Source organism: Pempheris klunzingeri, chromosome 4, assembly GCF_042242105.1.
Source record: "Pempheris klunzingeri isolate RE-2024b chromosome 4, fPemKlu1.hap1, whole genome shotgun sequence".
Classification (NCBI taxonomy): domain Eukaryota; kingdom Metazoa; phylum Chordata; class Actinopteri; order Acropomatiformes; family Pempheridae; genus Pempheris; species Pempheris klunzingeri.
The window spans coordinates 25435613-25458199 of NC_092015.1; the positions used below are offsets into that span (position 1 = coordinate 25435613).

General features: G+C 41.5%; 1 protein-coding gene across 1 annotated transcript in view; it reads left to right on the plus strand.

Moving 5' to 3' along the window:
* Positions 1–22587, plus strand: part of lrrc75a (leucine rich repeat containing 75A) — a 44772-nt gene that overhangs the window by 13474 nt on the left and 8711 nt on the right. The window contains exon 3 of the mRNA XM_070829665.1: positions 10210–10322. Within this exon, the coding sequence (XP_070685766.1) occupies positions 10210–10322 (113 nt within the window). The remainder of the gene's footprint in view (positions 1–10209; positions 10323–22587) is intronic.

Genomic DNA, 22587 nt, shown 5'->3' on the forward strand with positions numbered 1-22587 from the left:
TAAGAAGAGACCCTGGAACAAGCAACAATCCCCCATTATCAAAGAAAAAAGTCTCTATATGCCACAAAAAGCAGCAACATATTCTATATTTCAATACCTAAACAAGTTGTTCTATGCAACATATGCAGTGATTTGACATCATTTACAGTATGACACTTCCAATGTCCATGTCATCCACTGAATCCCTGGTCGTGATGCACGCTGGGTGTTTTTCTGTTCCTTCAACGGGACAGAATTGTGAAGGGTGTTGTTTGTGTATAGAAAGCACATTTTGCCTGCAGGTCTTTATCTAACCAGCTCACTGTCGCTTTGTCATGCAATCTTTCCCTGCTCTGCTGAGAAAACTGGGCCATAAACATGCATTTATAATGAACAATAGCTGTGAGTAGCTGTGAAAATCCATTTCTGACAGAAACAGAAAAATACATTTGGAAAGTAACGTTGCTTTGGGGGTCACAATTATAATTCACCAAGTCAAAAACCTGTTTGTATCAATGTTTGGGCAATTTTTAGGTGAGAGTAGAGAGATGTGTGTGTGTGTGTGTGTGTGTGTGTGACGTACCACGCAGGCCCCTGGCCAGCACACGCCTTTAACACTGTGCACCCGAAACAGTGATCATTCTTATTTATATTAGTAGTAAAATTATACCATTATAGTATTTTTGTGTCCATTATTCCCTCATCGGTTCTTGTTTTCCCCACAGAAACTGTCTGTGAGAAAAGTCTTTACTACAAAGAACACCTGTCCTGTGACACCAGTGCTGCTCAGCTTGTGGCCTTCATCAGTGGATGTGGCCCTCATACAGCAGCTGATCTGAGTGTGACATCACGGCCTCGTCTGCTCATTGATCCCTGTATAACCCGCTCTCAGTGCTTTACTCTGCAGTGAGTGCTAAACTGAGATTTTGAACATTTATGATTTACAGTCATTTCGCATCAGCTCTGACTTTTGCATCTTGGGATTGTTCGCAGAAAGTAATGTTCACGCTGTGGAGACTGCTCTGTTTGTTCCATTGTGTATGATATAGTGCAGATGCTATAGTGCCTTATAGTAGTCACCAGGGAGTGATATCCTAGATGGCTAAGATGACACGTAATTGTTCATTTCCTGTAACTGCTTCACAATAAAAGCCTCCCTCTGGTTCAAAAGTAATATGAGGCAGCGGGAGACAGAACTTTGCATTAGCAGTGTGCAAATAAATCTGTAGGAGAGCAATCAGTGAACTCTGCGGCTTCCATTGTTGGATGAGAGGAAGAAAAGAAAGAAAACTTAAAGCACACTGACTTTCTTTTCTCCCTCTGGTCGCCTGCATGACCACACCAGTTTAGTCCAAGGACACTGCTGAGGTGGGGGAGAGGCCATCATGACTTGTCCCACAATGTAGTGGGTCAGTGATGTCACCTGATGTGAGGCTGAAGGGGAAATTAATATTATCACAATAAATCGTGGCTCCGAGGTAGAGCAGGCTGTCCGCTAATCGGAATATCGGCCGTTTGATCACCAGCTCCTAAGTGCAGTCTGTTTTGCAGCTCAGACCTGAGGTGGTTATCTTTTGGAAGAGAAGATCCAGGATTTCTAAATTTAGGTTCAACACATCCTGTTAAGTCACTAATCGTCACTCTCTGCTGCTGTGTGCACACACAGAAACATGCTTATACACAGTTTCTCCCTTTCGCTTTCCCTCCGTCACGCACACACATCGTGCACAGCAGCCCCCGTAGGGAGTGTGAAAGGTCTATTCATTGCAGTGTGGCTCCAGCTTAGCAGGGTGGTTTGTGAATCTATACTTACTGCGCTAAAAGCCTCACCGCTTTGTCACTGCAGCTGCTGGGATTCAATCTCTATCTTTACCATCTTATTTTGTCTCTCTCCACCTCTCTTCCTTGTATCTTTTCATTCTTCCGTTTCACACCTCTTCTGCCTCCTCTCTGCAGCTCTGAAGCCATCTCTGCTTCTCACTCATCGTCTTCGTCACTCTGTCACTCCGTCACTCCGTCAGTGTGAATCCACCAGAGCGTGTGTCTGCGCGTGTTCGACCCTGCTGATGCTGACCGTTCATTCCATGTCCGATATGAGCCAGTCAGCACCAGCTCATATAAGGCATCTGATTTCATTAAGAAGCATCAATTATTTTATTGATTATTTTATGTCTTTCTTTGTTTTGCCAGGCTGCAAAATATCAGATAGAACTACTTCAAATAGTGGATAAGAATATTGTTCAGTATTAAAGAGTGTGGAGTTTTAAAGATATTCTAAGAGCTGCAACAATACGTTAAAAAACAAGTTATTTATTCTTTTATTTTATTTGATTATTTGGCTCCTCAAATTACCAGGCAAGCCATGACCAATGCATATTAACCCCTTCATCAGGAGTGCCGTCATCACTCTGAGGGTCATGTGCACACATCCTCACACTAACACAGAACAGAACAGAACAGGAGACCAGCCACAGGCAAGCACATGAATTATGATGCACATGTGACACAAGTTAACATTGTGAAAATGTTGCAGTCTGGTTAGGCTGCAGCACTAAAAGTATGTGGTTAGGTCTTGGGAAAGATGATGGTTGGGGTTGAAATACGTCTCTTGGCTACAGAGGTGAAATTACACTACAGACTTGACATAACTTAAGTTACATTACATACACGATGCAAGATAAGACAGTTAGAGCCCCCCAGTGATAGATCACCATCATTACTACTGCAGAGTAAGTAGCCAGTGGTTTATACATATTATTCCTGTTAGTTAACTTCTGGCAGGGCTGAGATCATGAAGATGAATTCATACGCACAGTTTCTAATCTGTTTCCACATCAATATGATCCCAAGCTGGCTACGTACAACAGGCCCCCAGTAGGACTAGTCAGTTTAAGCTAGTGAGGGTTATTGTATCTTTTTGTCCCTTTTTACTGTTGTTATCAAGAACTCCCAGAAAGAGACAACATTAATTTCACAAGTATTGTCTGTGCATCCACAGCCAGAGCTTATTCCTCCATGTCACAGAGCCCAATTATCACCCAAAGCTGATTGAAAACAGATATTTTGGGTGACAATCCTTTATTATAGTAAACTTGGAGAATGTAGCCAGCCTCTCTCAGCTTGTCGAACTAACGAAGCAGTTAAAACATGGAACTGTGTCTCCCAGCATGCATCTGAAAGTGCAGTCGCAGAGTTTGTAACATTTATAGACCATAATGGACTTCTCACAGATCACACTCAGTTCTACAATATTCCCATTTCCTATGTAACACTGTGAGGCAACAGGCACCACTAACAAATATCTGCCCACTCCTCCATATGTCTTCCTACAACATACAGTGTTTCCCAAGCTGTTCTCATACCAGTATCTATATTCACATAGTCAAACAAGCCCCTCTTTCCAATAGATAGCTGCAAGTAAATCAGAAGATACAGTATGTTCAAAGTGTTAAACCAAACTTGACATTTTCACCTCAGGCTAAGATAAAGTGAACAAAATAAACCTTGAATGTACCTCAGAAACAAAGAGGAAATAGAAAAAGTATTTTAAGTAATGAACAGTTATATTATCTCTGAGGGTGAAGTCAGGTTGGACATAAGCTAACGCACAAAGAGTGGCTCAGTACACCATGTGATGGTCAGGACAGTCAGGATATTGTCAGTACTCAGGTTCTCTCTTTCTCACTCAGAGTTATTATTGACAAACTCATATTGAAATCCCACTTCAATGCTTGAAATCGAGCCAGTGAGAGATGTAATTTACAGGAGGAGATATGAAGGATTTGGATGAATAGATGTGATGAAAGAGGAATACTCCTAAGTTATCGTTTACTCGTAAATCACCACGATTTTGGTGCCAGACAGGGGCCACACACACACACACACACACACACACAGTGTGTCAGTTAGCAGCCTATCCATCGTGGTGTCTGTGTTGAAGCTCTTCAGTCTTACGTGACCTATCAGAGGCTGTCCTGTGGTTATGAGAAGCATCTTATTGAAGACTACTCACCAAAACTGCCATTTTTTTAAACCTTACCTTCTAATTTGATGATTGTCATGCCCAAATAATTCCATAGATTTAATCAGGATTCAGTGTTTGTCCATTTTTGACTGTACTTTTGGCAGGACAGAAACAGCACTTATCAACTGAGAAAAAGCTGTGCAGTAAAATATTTCACTTGCTGTTCTTCTTGTTACTGGCAAGAAGAAAAGTCTGGTTTTGTTGGGTCACTTTGTCCAGATTTGAAGATTAACAAGTGCTGACAGAAGTGTTAAATTTTGCATTTGGCAGTGAACTGGTTTCAGTTATATTTAGTCATTTTATTATTGTTACATCTAGTTTGGTTTTACTCTGAAATTGTGTCCACTTCTAGACAATGGACATGTAAGTCCTATTTGACTCATGCATTTTGTTTTTTGTCAGCTTGTGCTTTAATCTTGACAGTGACCTTTTATCAAAAGAAACTGTTAGTTTTTTACTTCTAAACATTTAGCAGCTAAAGATATTTCCCTCAGAAGGTGGTAAATCAAACTAGAGCTAGAATGAGAGTGAATATTGGACCATCTTTGTCAGGTGGCCAACAACTCCAAAGAAATGTTAATGTTGCTGTGCGGCACCTTTAGAAGGTAATTACATGTCAGTGCGGTGGTTACAGCTGCCCTCAAGTGGCCGAAAAACTAAATGAAAGCACATTTACTGTCCATATAACCTGTTTTGGGTATCGGACAGCAACAGCAACAGTTAGAATGGATTCCAACGACCCCGCTTCACATCAGAGGAGAATATAAAAGCATCTATAGAAACTTCATACTTAACATGATTATGCCAAAATACAGTGCTTCTTTGGAAGCACACGCTCATCCTGTTGTTCTCATTCATTTCCAGCTTACCTAATAAAACTAGCTCACATCTGCCTGCCATTCTTCCACGTTTCCAAGTAGAACCAGCTGTGGTCAGCGGGAAGGCGGAGCTTGACACTTCAGCCCCGCCTACACTGACCCATGTCATGCTATGTCAGACAAAAAGTGACAAATGAACATGTATCATTATTTATTATCATCATTAGTTGCCTTTGGGTTAACATTTGGGTCTTAAATAATACATAGAAATAAAATGTACTCATGGAAAGTGTTGTGAGACAATATATATGTTTACCAGCTGTCAGAAAATGTCCCATAGCGTTACCTATCATTTAAATACAGACAATTGTACTAGATATAATTATGACCAAACATGACCATCTGGCTATTCTATTCATTCTCCGGAATATAATAGTACCCCATAATACAGTATACTATATCGTTAGTTAACGCTGAGCAGTCCCTGCAGGAAGCAGGATCCACTGATTGCTGATCATCGTCTGTGCCAGCAAAATAAATTCCACTATGGTCAAATGTTCCAATGGTGTACTTCTACAGTCATATCTTTCAGGTGAAAGATGAGCAAAACTGTATGCAAAAGAAGAACTATTTATTTTCTTCTAATTAATAGCTCATTTGTGTGTGTGTCTGTCTATGAGGTTTACTTGGCAAAAAAACAACCAGTCATTTTGTGATAGTGCACCCAAACCATGTCCAGCTGGTACAGCAGATACCAGTGTCCTCTGTGACATCTACGCCTCTGCAGAGCACATGCAGTGACTCCTTCCTGAGCAAGGTCTTTCCCTGCACCTCTTCACCGCTGACAAGCAATAGAATTTAATTATCCGAACAATTCATCTGCAGAACGGAGGGATGGTTCTGCAGTAATTTACCAGAGCATGCAGGGCATGTGCTGAAAAATAGGACTAAAGTGATGGTTCCATTTGTATTGTGCAAACTAACTTTATCAGCAGGCTAGCCTGAGGGGAAGGAATAGAGATGAAGCAAACAGATAAATAAGACAGAGAGATGGAGACAGATGGACAGAGAGGGAGCGAGAGGAGAGGTCATCGGTTCTCTGGAGACACGAAAGATTCATAGATGTGTTCTGTGGCAATAATGTAACAAGGGAGAGGAGGGGAGGAAGAGAGAGGGAGGCAGGACAACAGAGAAAGATGGAGAGAGAAAAATAGATGAGCTAAAGAGAACCTTAGAGAGCGATGGCAAGACAGAGAGAAGAGGGGAGGGGGTGGGGGGGTGAGAGAGAGAGTGAGAGCTGGCTGCTGTGAAATGTAGAAAAGGCCACGGTGAAGCCACGAAGCTCCAGCCAGCTGCTGCAGCTGCTGCTCTCATCGACCTGCGCTCCCTCAGTCACTCCAACACAGTTCAGCTCATGAGGCTTTATTGACACGATGAGACCTTTCTTAACTTTCATCACCAAGAGGGTCGGACCAAACACAGCAGCAGTGCAACTCAAGTGAGACTACACACATCAGCAAGAACCACAGCAACTTAGGTCTGACATCTTTTTCATCTAAAATACAAAATAATAACTAAAGTTGTTAGATATCGATCTTTAAAAAACTACAAATTCCAATTATATGATCATTTCTTTAGAGGAATATATGTCCGTATAATGGAAACCTTGCATCTCCAAAACATCACAGTTTCTGCAGCCAGGCTGTTGTATTTTTAGCTTGACATCCATGCATGTCTGAGGTTATCCAGTGTCTTCTAAAAGGTTTTCATCAGGCAGGACTCTCTCAACCTTTAAAGGAAACTAGCAGACAGACGTTATTGGATTGCAGAACATGACATGAGAATAAGACACTCAGTTCACCAAGTATATGCACACGGAATTTATTTCACTGCAGGTATCAGGACAAGTAAAAAAAGAAAACCGAAAAAGATGAATTTGATAACATAAGATGAGGATGACGTGTAATGAAAATGAATATGTGTGAACATCATGTGTTCATATGATAATATATCACAAAAGTAAATATGTACAACTGAATCTACAGGGAGGGTAAGCTTCTGTTATGTCTGTTTACATAGTGTGCAGAGAGGATGGAGGAGGATGTTCTTTGGTTGAGCACCAATTCCAGAACTTTTTTGTGCCCCTCAGTCATTCCAAACCCAACATATTTAGAAATAGATCCCAGGTTTTAAAAGACTGGAGTTCCCATTTAAGTAAACTGTCTTGCCTTTAGAATTTAAACCCCACTGATATTAAGCTTTATCAGCCACCACTCCTAACGTTAAAGCTGATTTAATGAAGGGGCAGCATGGTCATTAGCACTGTTACAAGGTTCCAGGTTGATGAAGCTAAGTGAAATATTCCCTCTCATCCAGCTCCTTGTTTAGTCTCCACCAGCTTCTGACTCCTAAGCTAAATACTCCACTGCGCTCACCAGTCAGTCACTAACGCCGTCTCTCTGGTGCCATGTAGGTAGTGTACAGTGTAAACCCAACACTCTGAGCGTAATGATGCTGAAATACTGAGGAGAAGTGCAGAGTTCAGGGTTTATCACTTCCACATTACACATAGTCATTTTAAACACCTTTATCATACAAACACTGATTAGTACTTAAAAGATATACATCTGATCATTCATCACTGGAATCACCAGCCGCAAATATAACTCCTGCCAAAGGTAGGTGTGTAGTGTGTTTTTCTATGTTTTCTGGTTCAGGAATTATGAAAATTTGAATTTTTTTCACCTTAAATCCAAGAAATTCCCAAATAATGGCGTTTTCTTTTCGCTTTGACACCAAATCCTCCGCCATCAACCAGCCAGTCAACTCTCCTTACTTACTTATCTGATATGTCTTGGTCTTCTTTTGGGGCCAAGACTATTTCATATGTAAATGATTTATTTAGTGTCTGGATTATACTGTTAAAATAGTTGGCAGAGCTGCAGGGCCGCCCTGAGACAAGAGAAGTGAAAAAAGAAAAGATGTAAATGTATTCTTTCACTGTGAATCTCCAAACGGAAATTTATTCAACAAATTATATGTGTCATCAACTTTGTTGTAATGCTTGACCTCACAGATGCATTTACAAGTGTTCGCAGTTTATCCGCTGGAAACCTTGAAGCTTCATTCAGTTAGAAAAACAAGAAGCCGGGAAGTGAAAGACCTCCTTCTCTGCTCCCCTCTGGCTCTCCATTCATTCGCTTTCACATACCCTGTCTGCTTGAAAATGTTTTTTTTCTGCTTTACTATCCATTTTCTGCCCTTCAGTGTTTCACCAAGCCCACCCAAAATACACACACACACACACACACCTGAACCCTTGATGTCTGTTGATAGCTCTTCTTCCCCTCACCAACTGATTTTAACTGGATTCTGGGGACCTGCACACCTGACTCACCACCTGAATAAATGCATCTTAATCTGGGTGAAAGCTCAGGCTACAGTGTAGGGTTGTGGTGACGTTGAGGCAGATGGTAGAGATGAAGCGGTGTGTCACCAGCTCGGTGCCTCTTACCTGGCTGCTACCTATATGTGATAAAAACTCTGGAGTGTCTTTTATGCCGAGTGGTGAAATGAGACGTCAAACATGTCTGATTCATCTTTGCTTTGTGTCACAGCCAACAGATGTAGTTTCACACGACTGTAATTTACACGTCAGTCATCTGAGCTGCTGAGGCCATTCATTTCATGGTTGGAGAGTCGTGCACATGCTTTCTACATGATATTTTTCATTTCAGAATGTTGAATGTTTAAGTGTTCTGTAAATTGAGGCACTCAATTGAAAGGGTACAAAGTGAATAATAATATGGCACACCAGGTAGCAAAGGGAGCGATTATGGAGACAGCCAATCAGCACGCTACACAGTCATCAATTCACCAGCCTCACATTGTGTGAGTGTGTGTGTATGTGTGTGTGTGTGTGTCCTGTCATATCAAGAATTTGACAGGTGTGTTTGTTATTTCTTTGCTCCAGTGGACCTTAAATCCTTTAATTATATTCTTCAGTCTTTCTGCTGTCTGTTGCTGCTGTAACACTTCACTGCTCTGTCTTATTCTGTGATAACGTCGTGTCCAACAGGACATTTCTGCTCCCCTTCCCACTCCCTCGTGTGTTCAACTGTGATAACAGTTAAGCTCTATATGTTCCTGTATACACAATACGTACCTGTCACCTATTTCTAAACAGAAACAGCTGCTATATGGCTGAATCCAAAGCCACCAGACTCCTTTGGCAAAAACAGCAATTTAACCTCACAGAACACAGGAGTTTGTGTGACTCTGGTGTTTCAAAGGATTCGTTTGGAACCATACTAACTGTTTAAAACATAAAAGTCACACATTAACGCAAACAAACTAACCGAGGCAGCGGTGGACCAGCAACTCGTGTGTTCTGTGAGGTTAAATTACTGCTTTTCTCAGTGGAGTCTGGTGACTTTGAAGAGAGCGATGTAACGGCTGGTTTTCTGGTTAAACAAAAGGGTTTTCCAATGTTACTGTAAAAATGTCTGTGTTAAACAGCAAACTGCACATGTAGGCAGTTACAGCTGATGTTGGTGCAGCTACAAAAACGTTAGTGTGATGGGGTAAGATCATGTTATAGCTACAAGTGACTGGTCTGGGATGGCAGACTTGTTTCCAGATGTAGGAGTAACAGTAATCCATGCTGGTGCTCATTTTCATTATCTGTTCACAAAAGCTTCGAAACAAGCTGACACATGCACTGCTAGCACCTTGTCACTTGTCAATAAGTTGTTCTCGCAAACATAGTGGCAAACATTTGCAATTCCGTTTCACAGCAGACAGAAATATTAACATTCATTTGGTTTTCTGGCAACCTGATGAATGGAAGTTAAATATTCACTCTCCTTGTAGCTTTGTTTTGTGTGGAACCCTAAAAATACATTCTGTAAATATTCATGTTGTCTAAAATAAATGAGTGAGCCAACAATTATTGTAATAATTGTTATGAAATGTTTTTAAATTGGTTTTATTGACAACTTAGTAACTTCACATGAAGTGTAAGTATTATAGGGAAAATGCCTGAATTTTGGAGGACATCTAGAAATTAAAATATCTAGCTTATAAAATGATGAAATGATAAAATACCATTTCATAGTAATGAGTTTCATTTTAATAATGTCTCATATTATTCCACATATTGTTTCAAGTATAATTCATAAAATGGATCTAACATCTATCCACAAAGTGAGGGTGCGTGCTGGTATTTTGAGGTGTACTCCCCATGATTATTTTTCAGATTCTGTTTATATGTACAGCTGACTGTAGTGCTGACTGCCTGCGACATGTCCACCAGAGGGTTCTTCTCATCACCTGACAGTCCTGTGTAACTGAGCTGATGGTCTGGGTCTGTCTGTGTGTGTCCAATAGGAGGGGGACTCTCTGGGAGCGATGGAGAAGGTTTGTCGGCAGCTGACCTACCATCTCAGCCCCCACTCTCAGTGGAGGAGACAGGGCCTGCTGAAGAGGAAACCTCAGGCCTGGTGAGTGTCCCCCTGTGTGTGTGTGCGTGTGTGTGTGTGTGTGTGAGCCTGCCTCTTTCGTTAACATCTCAGTGTGTCACCAATGTGTCATCGTCTGCTGCCCCGTTTGCTGCCATGGAAAAATCCACTGATGTCTCTGTCTCTTTACTTTCTCACCCTCAAATGGACACTGTTGATGAAATCAGCTCCTTCTGGGTCACCTCTAGCATCTCTCTTTGCCGTTTTGTTTCCCGCTTACTGTCACATCTTTATGCATAAGCTCGTAAATCGTAGTTTTGTCTGCGTTTCTTTCAGTGTGACTTTCAGCACCGATCATACAGATAAATGTTACTCGATGAGTCTACATTTAAACTTTTATCTTTGAGCTGTGACTGTAATTTTTAATTATCCACCGCGCAGCACCTGCATTATGTAGAGACCTCATTTTGAAAGTCTGCAGCCAAATGAAAATGGAAATTTTGATGGATTTTAAATTTACAGCAGCTTGACATAATATGCAAAGCAGTGCTGAGAACTATAAACAACTAATCCATATGTAGCTCTGTATGTACAGCCAGGAAAGGATTATCCTCAGGCTTTTTAAAGCTGCTTTCTAAATTGGATATATAATGAATGCAAAGCACTCCATTCAACCTGCAAATCCTCATCTGCCTCCGTAATTAAATGTCTTTTATTTCCTGGGGTAACATAGATTGATCATCCCCAAGTGTAAACCAATGGGGAATCACTTAAGTGCCTTTCACACCACCGTACGTTAACTCACCGCCTCCTGTCACTTCAATGAGGGGACGTCATCAGTTTGAGTCACAGCGTTAGGGGGACGGCGCAGCTGCTGCTCACGTGAACACACACAGATTTTGCTGTGCGCCCCAAAGTTCACCACAGTGCTGAGCTTTGGGCGGCACAGCAAAATATTCAGTAACTGCCCGAGTTTGGCCGATCACAGCAAAGGAGGCAAGCTTTGTGGGTCAAAAAGAGCAATGAAGGAGCTGACAGCACATCCCTGGTGATAATGCTGGTGTCCCACCACTCAATGGGTGGGTTTTGATTTGATTTGCAAGCTGGTTGAAATGGTGCAATATTACAGACTCCTGTACAGTAGGTCTGCAGTTGCCTTTCAGTTAGGCAGTTGTCGGGGCGATTCCCACGCAGCGATGCGATACAGCCTTTAGGGACAGCAGTTTTAACTTTAACAATATGAGCGAACACATTAGAGTGTCCACAGGTGTTCGGCCTACTGGTTTGGGAATAAAACGAACCTGCTGCTAGGGAGTTAGAAAGAAGTGAGCTGTGATGAGCAGCCTGCTGTTGTGTTCACACCACAAGCAACAATACCACGAGCATGCACAAGCATGGCCGGCTACATGGACACAGTCACAGTTGAACTGTTGGCACTCGTTGACATGATTATGTTATTATGGGCTTGTGTACCATTTTAATTGACAAACATCATATTTCTCCGCCCCATAGCATCCCTGTGTGCACTGCACCGTACACAGAGATGCAGAAGCTAACATTAGCGTCTTGTATGACTTGACTTTGTCACCCGCAGTGTGAACAGTGGTCCGACCACACCAGCCACTAACAGGCCACAACATGAACTGAAGGCTTGACTCGCCTCTTTAGTCGACTCATTCATCTGCTGCCATGTGCACTCACTTGAGCTACATTCCCATCTGGTGCATCTCTGATGGCAAGAAGCTCACTGTTGATCTCAGTTATAGTAACGTGAAGACAGAAGCTAAACCAAAATACTGAAAATCAACTCATTTGTCTTTCCTCCTCCTCTCCACATCCTCTCCTTCGGGGATCTGCCCCCCAACACTTTGTAATCAATCTACCAGACAAATGAGCAGGTGGCCGTGACAACAGGACCACTTAATCAGCACACCGCCATGTTAGCCCTCTACCAAGAGAGAAGTGGAAAAAATACCAAGTGTTACATCAAGTTTGGAAATTAAAGAGAAAGAATGTCTTATCATGGCTTTGTAGGTTTCCAGCCAATCGCAGGGCCACATACAGAGACTCTCACACTCACACCTACGGGCAATTTAGAGTTACCAATGAACCTAATGTGCATGTCTTTGGATTGTGGGAGGAAGCCGGAGTACCCGGAGAGAACCCACGCTAGCATGGGGAGAACATGCAAACTCCACACAGAAACACCCCGGGTTCAAACCGGGATTCGAACCCACTGTGAGGCAACAGTGCTAACCACAGCACCACCATGCTGCCATGACGGACATTAAGATTTCTATTTGATCAATGTAAGTGAGTTCATGGTCGCCTGATGTGATGTGTATGAAACAACTTCACCTGTGCTTTGTGTAGGCTTCACATTTGACTGGTCTTAAACAATAACATGTTTAAAATTCTATGAAATCAGCTAGAAGTCATCAGTCAGAAGATGATACAATATTACATTACAAACATATTCATATACAGTGACTCTAAAAGGATGAAAAGGCTTTCACAGTAAAGCTGATCACTCTACTGCTCAGTCTACTCCAGAGCTGCTATAAAACACGTCCCGATGGGAGCAGATGGTAGAAAAATGACTTTGTAGCAGGACACATTGGGAGAGAGGATTCCCACTGCTGTGTGAATGGAGCGTCAGCAGGAAATGAAAGATCTCTCATCCTCAGTCGTTAGCATGAGCACCAGGTGTCTCCTCCTCTACAGCACAGTTAGGAAAATAAGACTGTGTCCTGCAGAGAGTGTCTGGGTGTTTGTCGGCGCTTTCACTCTCGACAGAACCATCGGCTGCTTTTGTTTCATCAAACAGTGAGCCCAGACACACAGTCTGTTGTGGCAGTGTCTCACCTACAGTGGGATTAAATGATAGCCGGAGATGAAAACCAAAATGAATTTGATAATTATGTTAAGTAATTCTGGACTGGTGGACGGATTTTAATTAACGCAACGTTGCAGTCAGCACTTGAGGCTGTCATGAACTCCAGTCTGAGTGATTAGCCGGAGGAGAGACAGGCCCTGTGTACTCTCAGTCTCAGGGCAGAAGATGAGGCTGACTCATGTTTTTGCATTAACGCCCTCAAATGAAAAATGTTTGTGTACAGATGAAAAACTGTGGACAAACTGACGGTCGTCTGTGACACTTTTTTGGGTTCTTGTGGCCCCTTGCAGTCACAGGTGTGGTTATAAAGGAAAAATGTTTTTCAAAATGTTGATACTGACAGTCTGAGCCCCGTGTTTTAGCCTATACTTGTTCACGCATTATTTTAAGCACTCAGTGTCTTTGTATTTACCATTATATTGAATACTTAAGATATCTCAGTGCATTGCATTGTTGGTAATGTAGGCACCAGGTTCTGACGAGGAAGAAAAATTCATGGAATAAAAAGAAGATATCTCATTTTTTCAGAAACTGTATATTGTCAGTCTGACTGGGTCTTGGCAGTGCTATGATGAATTGGTGATGAGTTTGGCCATCAAATGCTCTGAAGCACTGGGTCATTATTTCTTGTTGCTGGACCACATTTCTTGCTGGCGACCCTAGAAAGAGCCGGACACTGATGACACTGATGACACTGATGACACTGATGACACTGATGACACTGATGACACAGGCAGACCTGCTTTGAGAGTGAGACTCTGAAAATAAGGTATTTTTAAAAGAAACAGCTTTAAATCGTTATAAAGCCGGGATGTAAAAAGCAGAGAATGAAGAGAGATCTCTAATTAAGCCTGAAGTAATTGAAACAGATATCGACTCACAGGAATTCATGTCAGAATAACAAAGGTCTTGAGAGTCTGTCAATTACTGTGAGTCTGTGTCTTAATAACTACGATGAATCTACAATACAATTTACAAATGATGCTGTAGACTTTACTTTCTATTACAGTTACAACAAGTAATTGCCACTTTATCAAGTAGCTGACCAACAGAAAACTAATAGGCAACTGCTTTGATAACTGACAAATGATTCAAGCCATTTTTGAGCAAAATTTCCAGCAATTTGATTGTTCCAGGTTGACAACTGTGAAAATAATATTGGTTTTGCATTCTGATGAATTGAATGTTATTCAGTTTTTGACTATTTGTTGGACAAATCAAAACATTTGGTGAGGTCACCTTAGGCTGTTGGATGTACTTTACTGTTTTCTAATGTGTTGTAGACCGAACCATTAGACTGAGCCCTACATACTGTAGATACGCTGTCTTCTTCACCTGTGTGTGTGTGTCTGTGTGTCTGACTTGTTCATTTGCTCTGTGGATGGTAGTCAGCGTCAGTGTGTGTGTGTGTGTGTGTGTGTGTGTGTGTGTGTGTGTGTGTGTGTGACCTCTGTTAGCTGTGTGTCCCCACTGTGTAGCAGCAGTGTTACTCTGGGGTTGGTCTGCTGCTTTTAGCCTTGTGCATCGCAGATGTCCACCGTTAAAGTGACAGTTCACATATAGTATTTGAAATATCTAGACATGAAATGTTCACTGAGTGACGAACCTAAACACAGAAAGCAACATCGCTGATCTTGTATGAACTCCTTTTAATGTCGGTATATCTTCATTCTCGTTTATGTCATTTTAATGTCTTACAAAACTTATGTTTCACTTCCTCAGTTTTTAATTGTCCAATCGGTATATTCAAAGTCAAGTTGAACCAGAGCAAAGGAAGTAAGGCTTAATTACAGCATCCACATTTATTAATCACTTCACTGTATAGCTTGCTGGTTTTTGTTTGTAGTTTTGTATTTGGTCAAAACTGCAATTATCAAAAAGAAGAAGTAAAGGTTTATTTATTTTTCTGCTGTGATAGCTCTCCCACATTTGTGTTTTCCTGTGGGTGTGAACTTTTGGTTCCAACTGGAAATGTCAGTACTGTAATTGGATTGGACCAATATGTGTACTAATAGTGTATCTGTATTCATATATACTAAAAGTGATTTGTTGTACCTCTTCAGTTTAAAAGCCTCACAGGCAGTTAACCTCAGCTGCTGCTGTTCCAGTCATCTGTATGTGTCTCCATGACTCTGTGCGTTATTACTGTGTGCAGGGATCCGACTCACAGGGTAGCGTTTGGAATGCTGACATTCCGCTTGGTCTTGTCTTTTGCCATCACCACAACTGGACCCATGTAACAGAGACAGCCAGCACTAGCTAGACCTACTTCTTTCTCCCTTCTTCTCTTCTCAGTGAGATGAACACAACACTGAAGTCCCAACTTACTGCAGCTTCTTTCAGGCACAGATGTGATGCATCCTGCCCCAAAACATTTAATGTTTGAAGCATCGAGTTAACCATTTTCAAAATCACCATCTTTGTTTAACGGCTATTGCCATCTTGATTTTGGAGCCAGAAGTGACACAGTGTCAACTGTTTTCCCTCATCTCTGATTGGTCAGGCTAAGGCATGATCCACCTCTGATTTGTCAATCATGAGGTAGTCCCACCTTAAGAGCATAGCCTGATTTATTGCCTATTTTACTCTAAATGAAACCATCATTTATTATTCATGCTGTATTGAAGGTGTGACACTAAGGACTGAGGTCATGCTCTCATTAGGAAAGTGTTTACTGTCATTTCCTTTTAATCAAACTTTTAAATCACTACAGGCTCCAACCTAACTTTTCTTTTTCCTATTCCATGGCTGCATTTATCATCCATATCGACACCATCTAATCCACCTTAGTTATCTCATATAGATCCCACCTGTGAACTGTGACTGCTGTATGTCTGAGCTCCCCCCTCACTGAAAGCATGGCTCAACATGTCACATCTATTGGGACTCAAGTGGAAGCTAGCAACCCCAGACTGGGTCATGCCATTGCATGAAGAGGCAGATTAGATCACTAACAGGACATAACCAACACTGTGCAGGCTTGTTGAAAAATGGGGAAAAGGGTCTTGTTTGAATGTTTGTAGACCATGCAGGGCTATGATGTGCTCCTGTTAGTCACTCCCCATGGAAATTGACAGTTCATCTGCCGGCAATGCTGGCTCTCAGATGTCAATCAACCACTGCAGTGACATGTGTCCACCCAGAGGCTTAGACACAAATATGTCCAAAAACTGCTTCATCTTTATTGAAAAATAGAAAATGTTCACAATAGTTCAGTATCAAATATTTCTTTTAAAGAAGAAGTGAGGAGAAGTATTTCTATTATATTCTGCCACAATCCGGCTGCCTGTTAAGTCACCATCTGTTACCAAATGAGCCTAAAGCCCAATAAATCAATGAATCATTCGATCAATCAGTATCTATTTAAATAATGCCAATCCATAACAGAGCAGATCTAGACCAAACTCAAGAATTCTAAGTTAGGGATTCAAGAATTCCCAAGGACAAACTCCCCTTTAACAGGAAGAAACCTCAGAACCTGGTTCCTCAGAGGTGAGCGGTTTTCTGTTGGGGTCCATGTTGGGTGTGGCTGGAACAGAGAGGGGGGTGAAGCGGGGTGAAGTGGTGTGTTTTCTATGGTCTCTGCTGAGGTGTCGGTAAACGGCTACTATGGCCTAACAAAGAAAAGAAAAGATCGATAAGCACAGACGATGAAACTTCAAAAACAAGTGCTAATCCAAAGAAAAAGAAGACTGCCATCTTCTACCAAACAAACAGTAATTCAGTATCATTTGTCTCTTTTGATTGTATTGAATCGAGTGTATTGGACACAAGAAGGGGGGCGTGATCAGACCCAGCTGGGCCTCGCAGCTCTGCCTCTGAACCTGATCTGAACTTTTTTCCTGAGATCCCAGTGATCACACTCAAGAAAGACATTTCAGTGGTGAAAGTAGCCATTGTTGCTGTCAAGGAAGGATCGTATATGAAATGAGAATCAACTGGCCTGCAGCTTGTTATTGTGTCTTTAAGAGGACTAGTTGTGGTTGTGAATCATGAAAAAGAGGCAGGATTAACAAGGCTTACTGTTCATTGTCTGGCCGCACAACAACAGCTCCTTTCAGTGTCCTCAACACGAACACTCAGTGGTTGGAAATGAGGCAACTGCACAGCTGATTCTGAGGAGCAGCCAGCAGACCTGATCTCCTCTCTTGTCTGCAACAAGTTCTGGAACCCCTGCAGAGAGAACTGTGAGGTAAACAGTGTGACAGCACATATTCTCAGGGCAGGGTTACTATTTTAGCCACATAAGGACGAGACGTGTTTCCTCAGAAAGGAATTTGCTTTATTCGTTCGCCCATCAGCTGTGTTCGTGGTGCTTTGGGTATGAAAAGCAGGGAGGCGAGGAGACAGAGGAGCAGATGGAGACAAGAAAAACACTCGGGCATTATTCCCAAATATAACCATCAGACAGCCAGATGTAATGGTGGAGTTACTAACCAGTTACTTCAAGCAGTTATTATATTTACAGCTTGGATCTTAACTTTGTAGTTTCTGCTGTCATTACAAGCAGTTATAAAAACATTGTACTCACTGTAATAATTGAAAACCAAGTCCTACCCAACGTCCAGCAGAGACAGAGGCTGAGTGCTGCCTCTCTTCTGGGTCTGAGCAGCAGGTGAAAGCAGGCAGGGAGGATATCAGCTCAGATGTAGATGCTCCTGTCTGTGTGGGAGTGAAGGACATGGGGTATCAAGTAGCCAGCTAAGATGGAAACGAGATTCGAACTGTATGGGCCACTGTTTTAATCTGAAGCAGCACATACTCAGCAAACATTTAATACTCCTAAATCCACTTTTCCACAATATGATGAAGATATGAAGAGCCTGAATGATGTCCCACAGAGAAGCAGGCAAAAAGAAACGAGTGTAAATTCAATATTTTTAGTTTCTAAGGAAGTCATCGATTGGCCAGCTTGTATCCTTTCATCCTTCCTCTCAACCACTGCTGCTATTGTTGGGAATCTCAAAAAAAATCTGGGGGGGGGGGGGCTCTGGAGGAAGTCTGATGTCTTCAGGATCATTTGGTGATGAAAGCATGGTGAGGCAGAGGGAAGCTTTACAAAGACCCACAGATGCAGAGCGATGCAGAGGAGGCTCCTAGATAAAACGTTTTACAGTTTAAACCATTTATTGAATCTTTGGTGATTATTGACAAAACTACTAATTCAACAAATCTGATGTACCTGTGAAGAGTCTCTTATCCAACCCCTCTAATGGCCACATGTTAAACAATGACCACACCACGTCTTATTAAAGAGTGTGGGCTAGACCTGCTCTTTACAGAGAGTGTGTTGAGAGAACATTTGCCATAATTTGGAACTATATAGAGATTGATTGATTGATTGATTGATTGATTGATTGATTGATTGAGTGATTGGTTGGTTGGTTGATTGATTGATTGACTACATCAAACCAGGTGTCCGACGGGGATTCACACTCTTTTGCTTTTCTCATGTTTAGTATAATCCTCCATTTGTCACAAGACAACATGATATTCCTCTTCTTTCTTCTTTGTCTTCCAACTGCTCCATTCACACCACCAAATTCAAGCTGCCACTCCAATATAAAATTGCAGAAGGCCCTATTTGTCCTTTCTGGGCTACTGTAGAAATATGGCTCCATGGAAAACCACCTGCTCCCTTTGATATAGACACTAAGGGCTCATTTTAAGCTAATTAAAACAAAATGAATTTTTGTTTCAGGTGATTTTACTCTACTGAAAACATAATTCAGAATATTTTATTCCATTTCTGCCGATAGATCCTCCCAAATCCTACACACTGAGCCTTTAAACTTACAGTAACTGAGGCAGTATACATCTTAGTTTTCCCTGCAGCGTCTGCCACTGAGACTGACCCAAAACAGCCGAGGGCTATAAAACCAAACAGAGCCTAAACACTCCGTAGAGCTGAGAGGAACTGCAGAATTGGATGATTATTGTCTGTGGTTTCATTGCTGAGATAGTTTGATTATAGCAGCTTTAAAGCATTTTTCCCTCCAAGGTACAAATAAAATAACCAATAAAACCCAACCAGCAACCATGTAGCTTTCATCTGGCCCAAATAATGTCACCAACACTTTAACATTTTAAACTCTGTAAACGGTCCAGTTAAAACATCAGTGTGTAAACATCACTCTCAATAAAGGTTATTTTTGTGTCCCGGGAATGTTAACTGGAACTTTTTCTAATGTCAAACTTCAGTGTTGCATCACATGTATCTAGATGTCATGTCAGTTTTTCTGTTTGAATGGGGATAAGAAAAGTACACAGATTTATCCTTCAGACAGACTGGCTTCCTTTTTGTCTTTCTCTGCCATCCCTTTTACTCCCTCTTGCCTCTTTACAATTATTTCCTGTACTACTGTTATCAGTGCAAATCCCTCCTTATGGCTATAATTCCCCAGTGGATTTGTGTCCTGTGGTGGTTAAAGTGTTGATATGCTGCTTTCTTCGGCACAAGGTCCTTTTCTCCCTCTTCACTGGTGTCCACAGAGCCCGTCGACCTGCATTATTGTGTATAAAAAGGAAAAACAAATAACATTTGTTCTCAACTCGAATAAGGACTTTTCTCTTTGTCTTTTTGTTTTGCTTCAATTCATTGCAAAAACATGTGAAGTCTGTTTTGAATGTGAGCAGTCTGAATGGTCACCGTTGTCAAAATGAGTTGGAGTGGGAACTTCAAATATTGATGCAGACTATTACTTACAATCTGGTGATAATGACGTTTCAGAATTAATCAGAGCGCTTCAAAAGCACTTGGATTAGTTTTCTTTCTCTCCTTTTTCTCGTTTTAATCCAAATCATTTTCTCTCTGTCCCTTGACTCGTCCTCTGAATCATTCTCTCTGCCCTCCATCGCAGGTCCCAAATTGTACCCTTCTGCCTTTCCAAACAGCACAGTTACCCCGAGGCTGTTGCCGGCTTCACAGTGCCTCTGTGTTGTAAAGCACAAGGAGGAGAGCAGGGAAAACAATGAAACACCATTTCTAAAAATATATGAGATTATGAGAGAACCACCAACTGTGCTGTGTGTGTAGGAGACAATGACAGATTCGGTAGGAAAGGTGATTCAGGCGAATCGGGCTCTTGATTTGTTTTAATGATCTGTTGTGACAGCGATTAGAGGAAAAAACTGGGAGTTTTTACCGTGTGAGCGGTGGTGGTGTGGCTGAGCACACCTTTTTACTCCTACCACTTCCCTCTTGCGTCAACTCGTCTCAATAAGCACAAAAATACCAAAAAGCTGTGGATGTTCCATTCCCTTCCACAAAGGAAACTGATGATTCCCCCAATGTTATGCAGCACACAGTCATATAGGGTTTCGTGGCGAAGCAAAGAAATTCAAATGTAACCTTTGCAGTGTGTGTCTGTGATGTAAAGCTCACTGCTGTATGGAGACACCGGTCAGCTACTTTGAATGCATTGGCATGGCTGAATATGAATACACGAGGGCGTTTGAATCAGATTAAAACGGGACCGATGGTTTACATTTCCATCTCCAGCCTCCTCCACAATGCAACACCGTCATCTGTTTGTGCCTCAGTGTGACTCATGTTTGTTCCCAGTGGACCAGTGACCTCCTGTAGCTGTGTGAATAATGGCATTACCCACTGAGCTTCACTGCTGCTTGACACAGATAAAGACACTCTGTACAGAGGAACTCTTGATTGTTCCCAGTGTATGCTGCAGATGAATAGCTGAATAGAAGCCAACTGCCTCAGTCACAGTTTGGCACTGTGACGCATTATTAAGCTGAAAGATGATAATTGAAGTCTAGTTAGAGTTAGAAATTCTTTTCTGTACAATATTGGTTATAACAAAATTTTAAATGGATTTTATGTTCCCACGCATCAAAAAGTTTCTCATTTTCCTGCTGTGCATTTCAGGTGGTGAGGGCATCTCATGATACGCTGCTCTTAAAGATGTAGTAGTCAAATATTGGCCACTAAAGGGGGCAGAAACATGTCAGAACAAGCTGACAAATACAACGATAAAACGTTACAGGATCGTGATAAAATTCATGCTGATAACAGTAATGAACTTTGGCAGATCTAGCAGCGCATCACATAGCTGGAATAAACGTGACACTGAGCCCATTTCATACCACAGAGCACGACGTGAGAGTGAACTTATGTGTTACGAAGCACGAGGGAGGCGTGGACACAAATGCAGAATTTCAAAGAGAGTTTATTATAAGGCAACAAAGCGAAAACCAAAAATCACCATTAGGGAAAAAACACAGAAACAAAGGCAATCCAAAAAACCAAAAATCACCACAAGGGGAACAGTCACTCTCTGAGGCAGCGTGGCAGGAAGCTGGAGGCCGATCGGTAACACTGTCTCTGGGATCATGTGGGAAATAGTTCGACAAGGAGTGAATGTGAGGCCAGCTTAAGAAGAGGAGTCCTAATGGGCTGATTGCCATCAGGTGTGTCCTGCTGCCTCTGCAGAGGTCGGCTCCGACCCTCCCACACTCCAGCACTGCAACACAAAAACACATAACCATGACATCATGTTGTCCTCCAGAGCAGAGGGAACTGGAACCAGCAAAATACGACAACAAAAATCATATTTTTTGCCATATAGCCCATCGCTGCTCTAATTAAACTAATTGTTATAGCGCATACTAATCTTTACAGTATATTGTTTAGAGCTGCATAAATTATTGAAGTCAGTTAGGTCATGGGCAGAAAATTCATTTACAGCAATGATCAATCAATCATAAATGCCACATATTCTTTGCTTTTACGATCTCCAATGTGTCATTTATGACAGAAAACTGAAAAGGTTATAGACTAGAAATTATGACTCATGTTTTTTTTTAAAACAATTAAAAAAATACATTTGTAATAGTTTTTGTCTGAACCACTTTCTAATCATTTTGTAAAAATGTATTTCTATTACACTGTTGCCCATAAAGTTGGAATAAAATGTTTTTTTACCTCTTCTCATGAAATGATTGTGACAATGTGATTTATTCTTGATAAATAAAGTGTATATCTTCTCAACTTTATTGATCAAACTCTTCCAAACATATCGCAGTGAAACTTAAACCACAATGAACCTTTGCAAACTGTGTATTCAGGCTTTTACAAAATTGGGGGTACAATTATTCCAACTTTAAGGGCAACAGTGTAAATATAAAAGTATCCATAATGAAAATAATCATTAGTTCCAGTGGTGATATTGTTTTTGTAGGTAGTTGAACATAAAGGAGCGTTTCCTGCTAAATGCTCCCTTACGTTCACCAGCTAGCTCCTAACTTTGTCTGTCTGCTGTTTGCTGCTAGCAGGGTTATCAGAGATTTTACTTTTACGGGTCACCATTGATGACAGAGGGTGAGAGCAGTGAGAGCCCGTAGTGCTCTCTGCACGATGAGCAACAGCTTCTTATTCGTCATTTGAGTCCATAT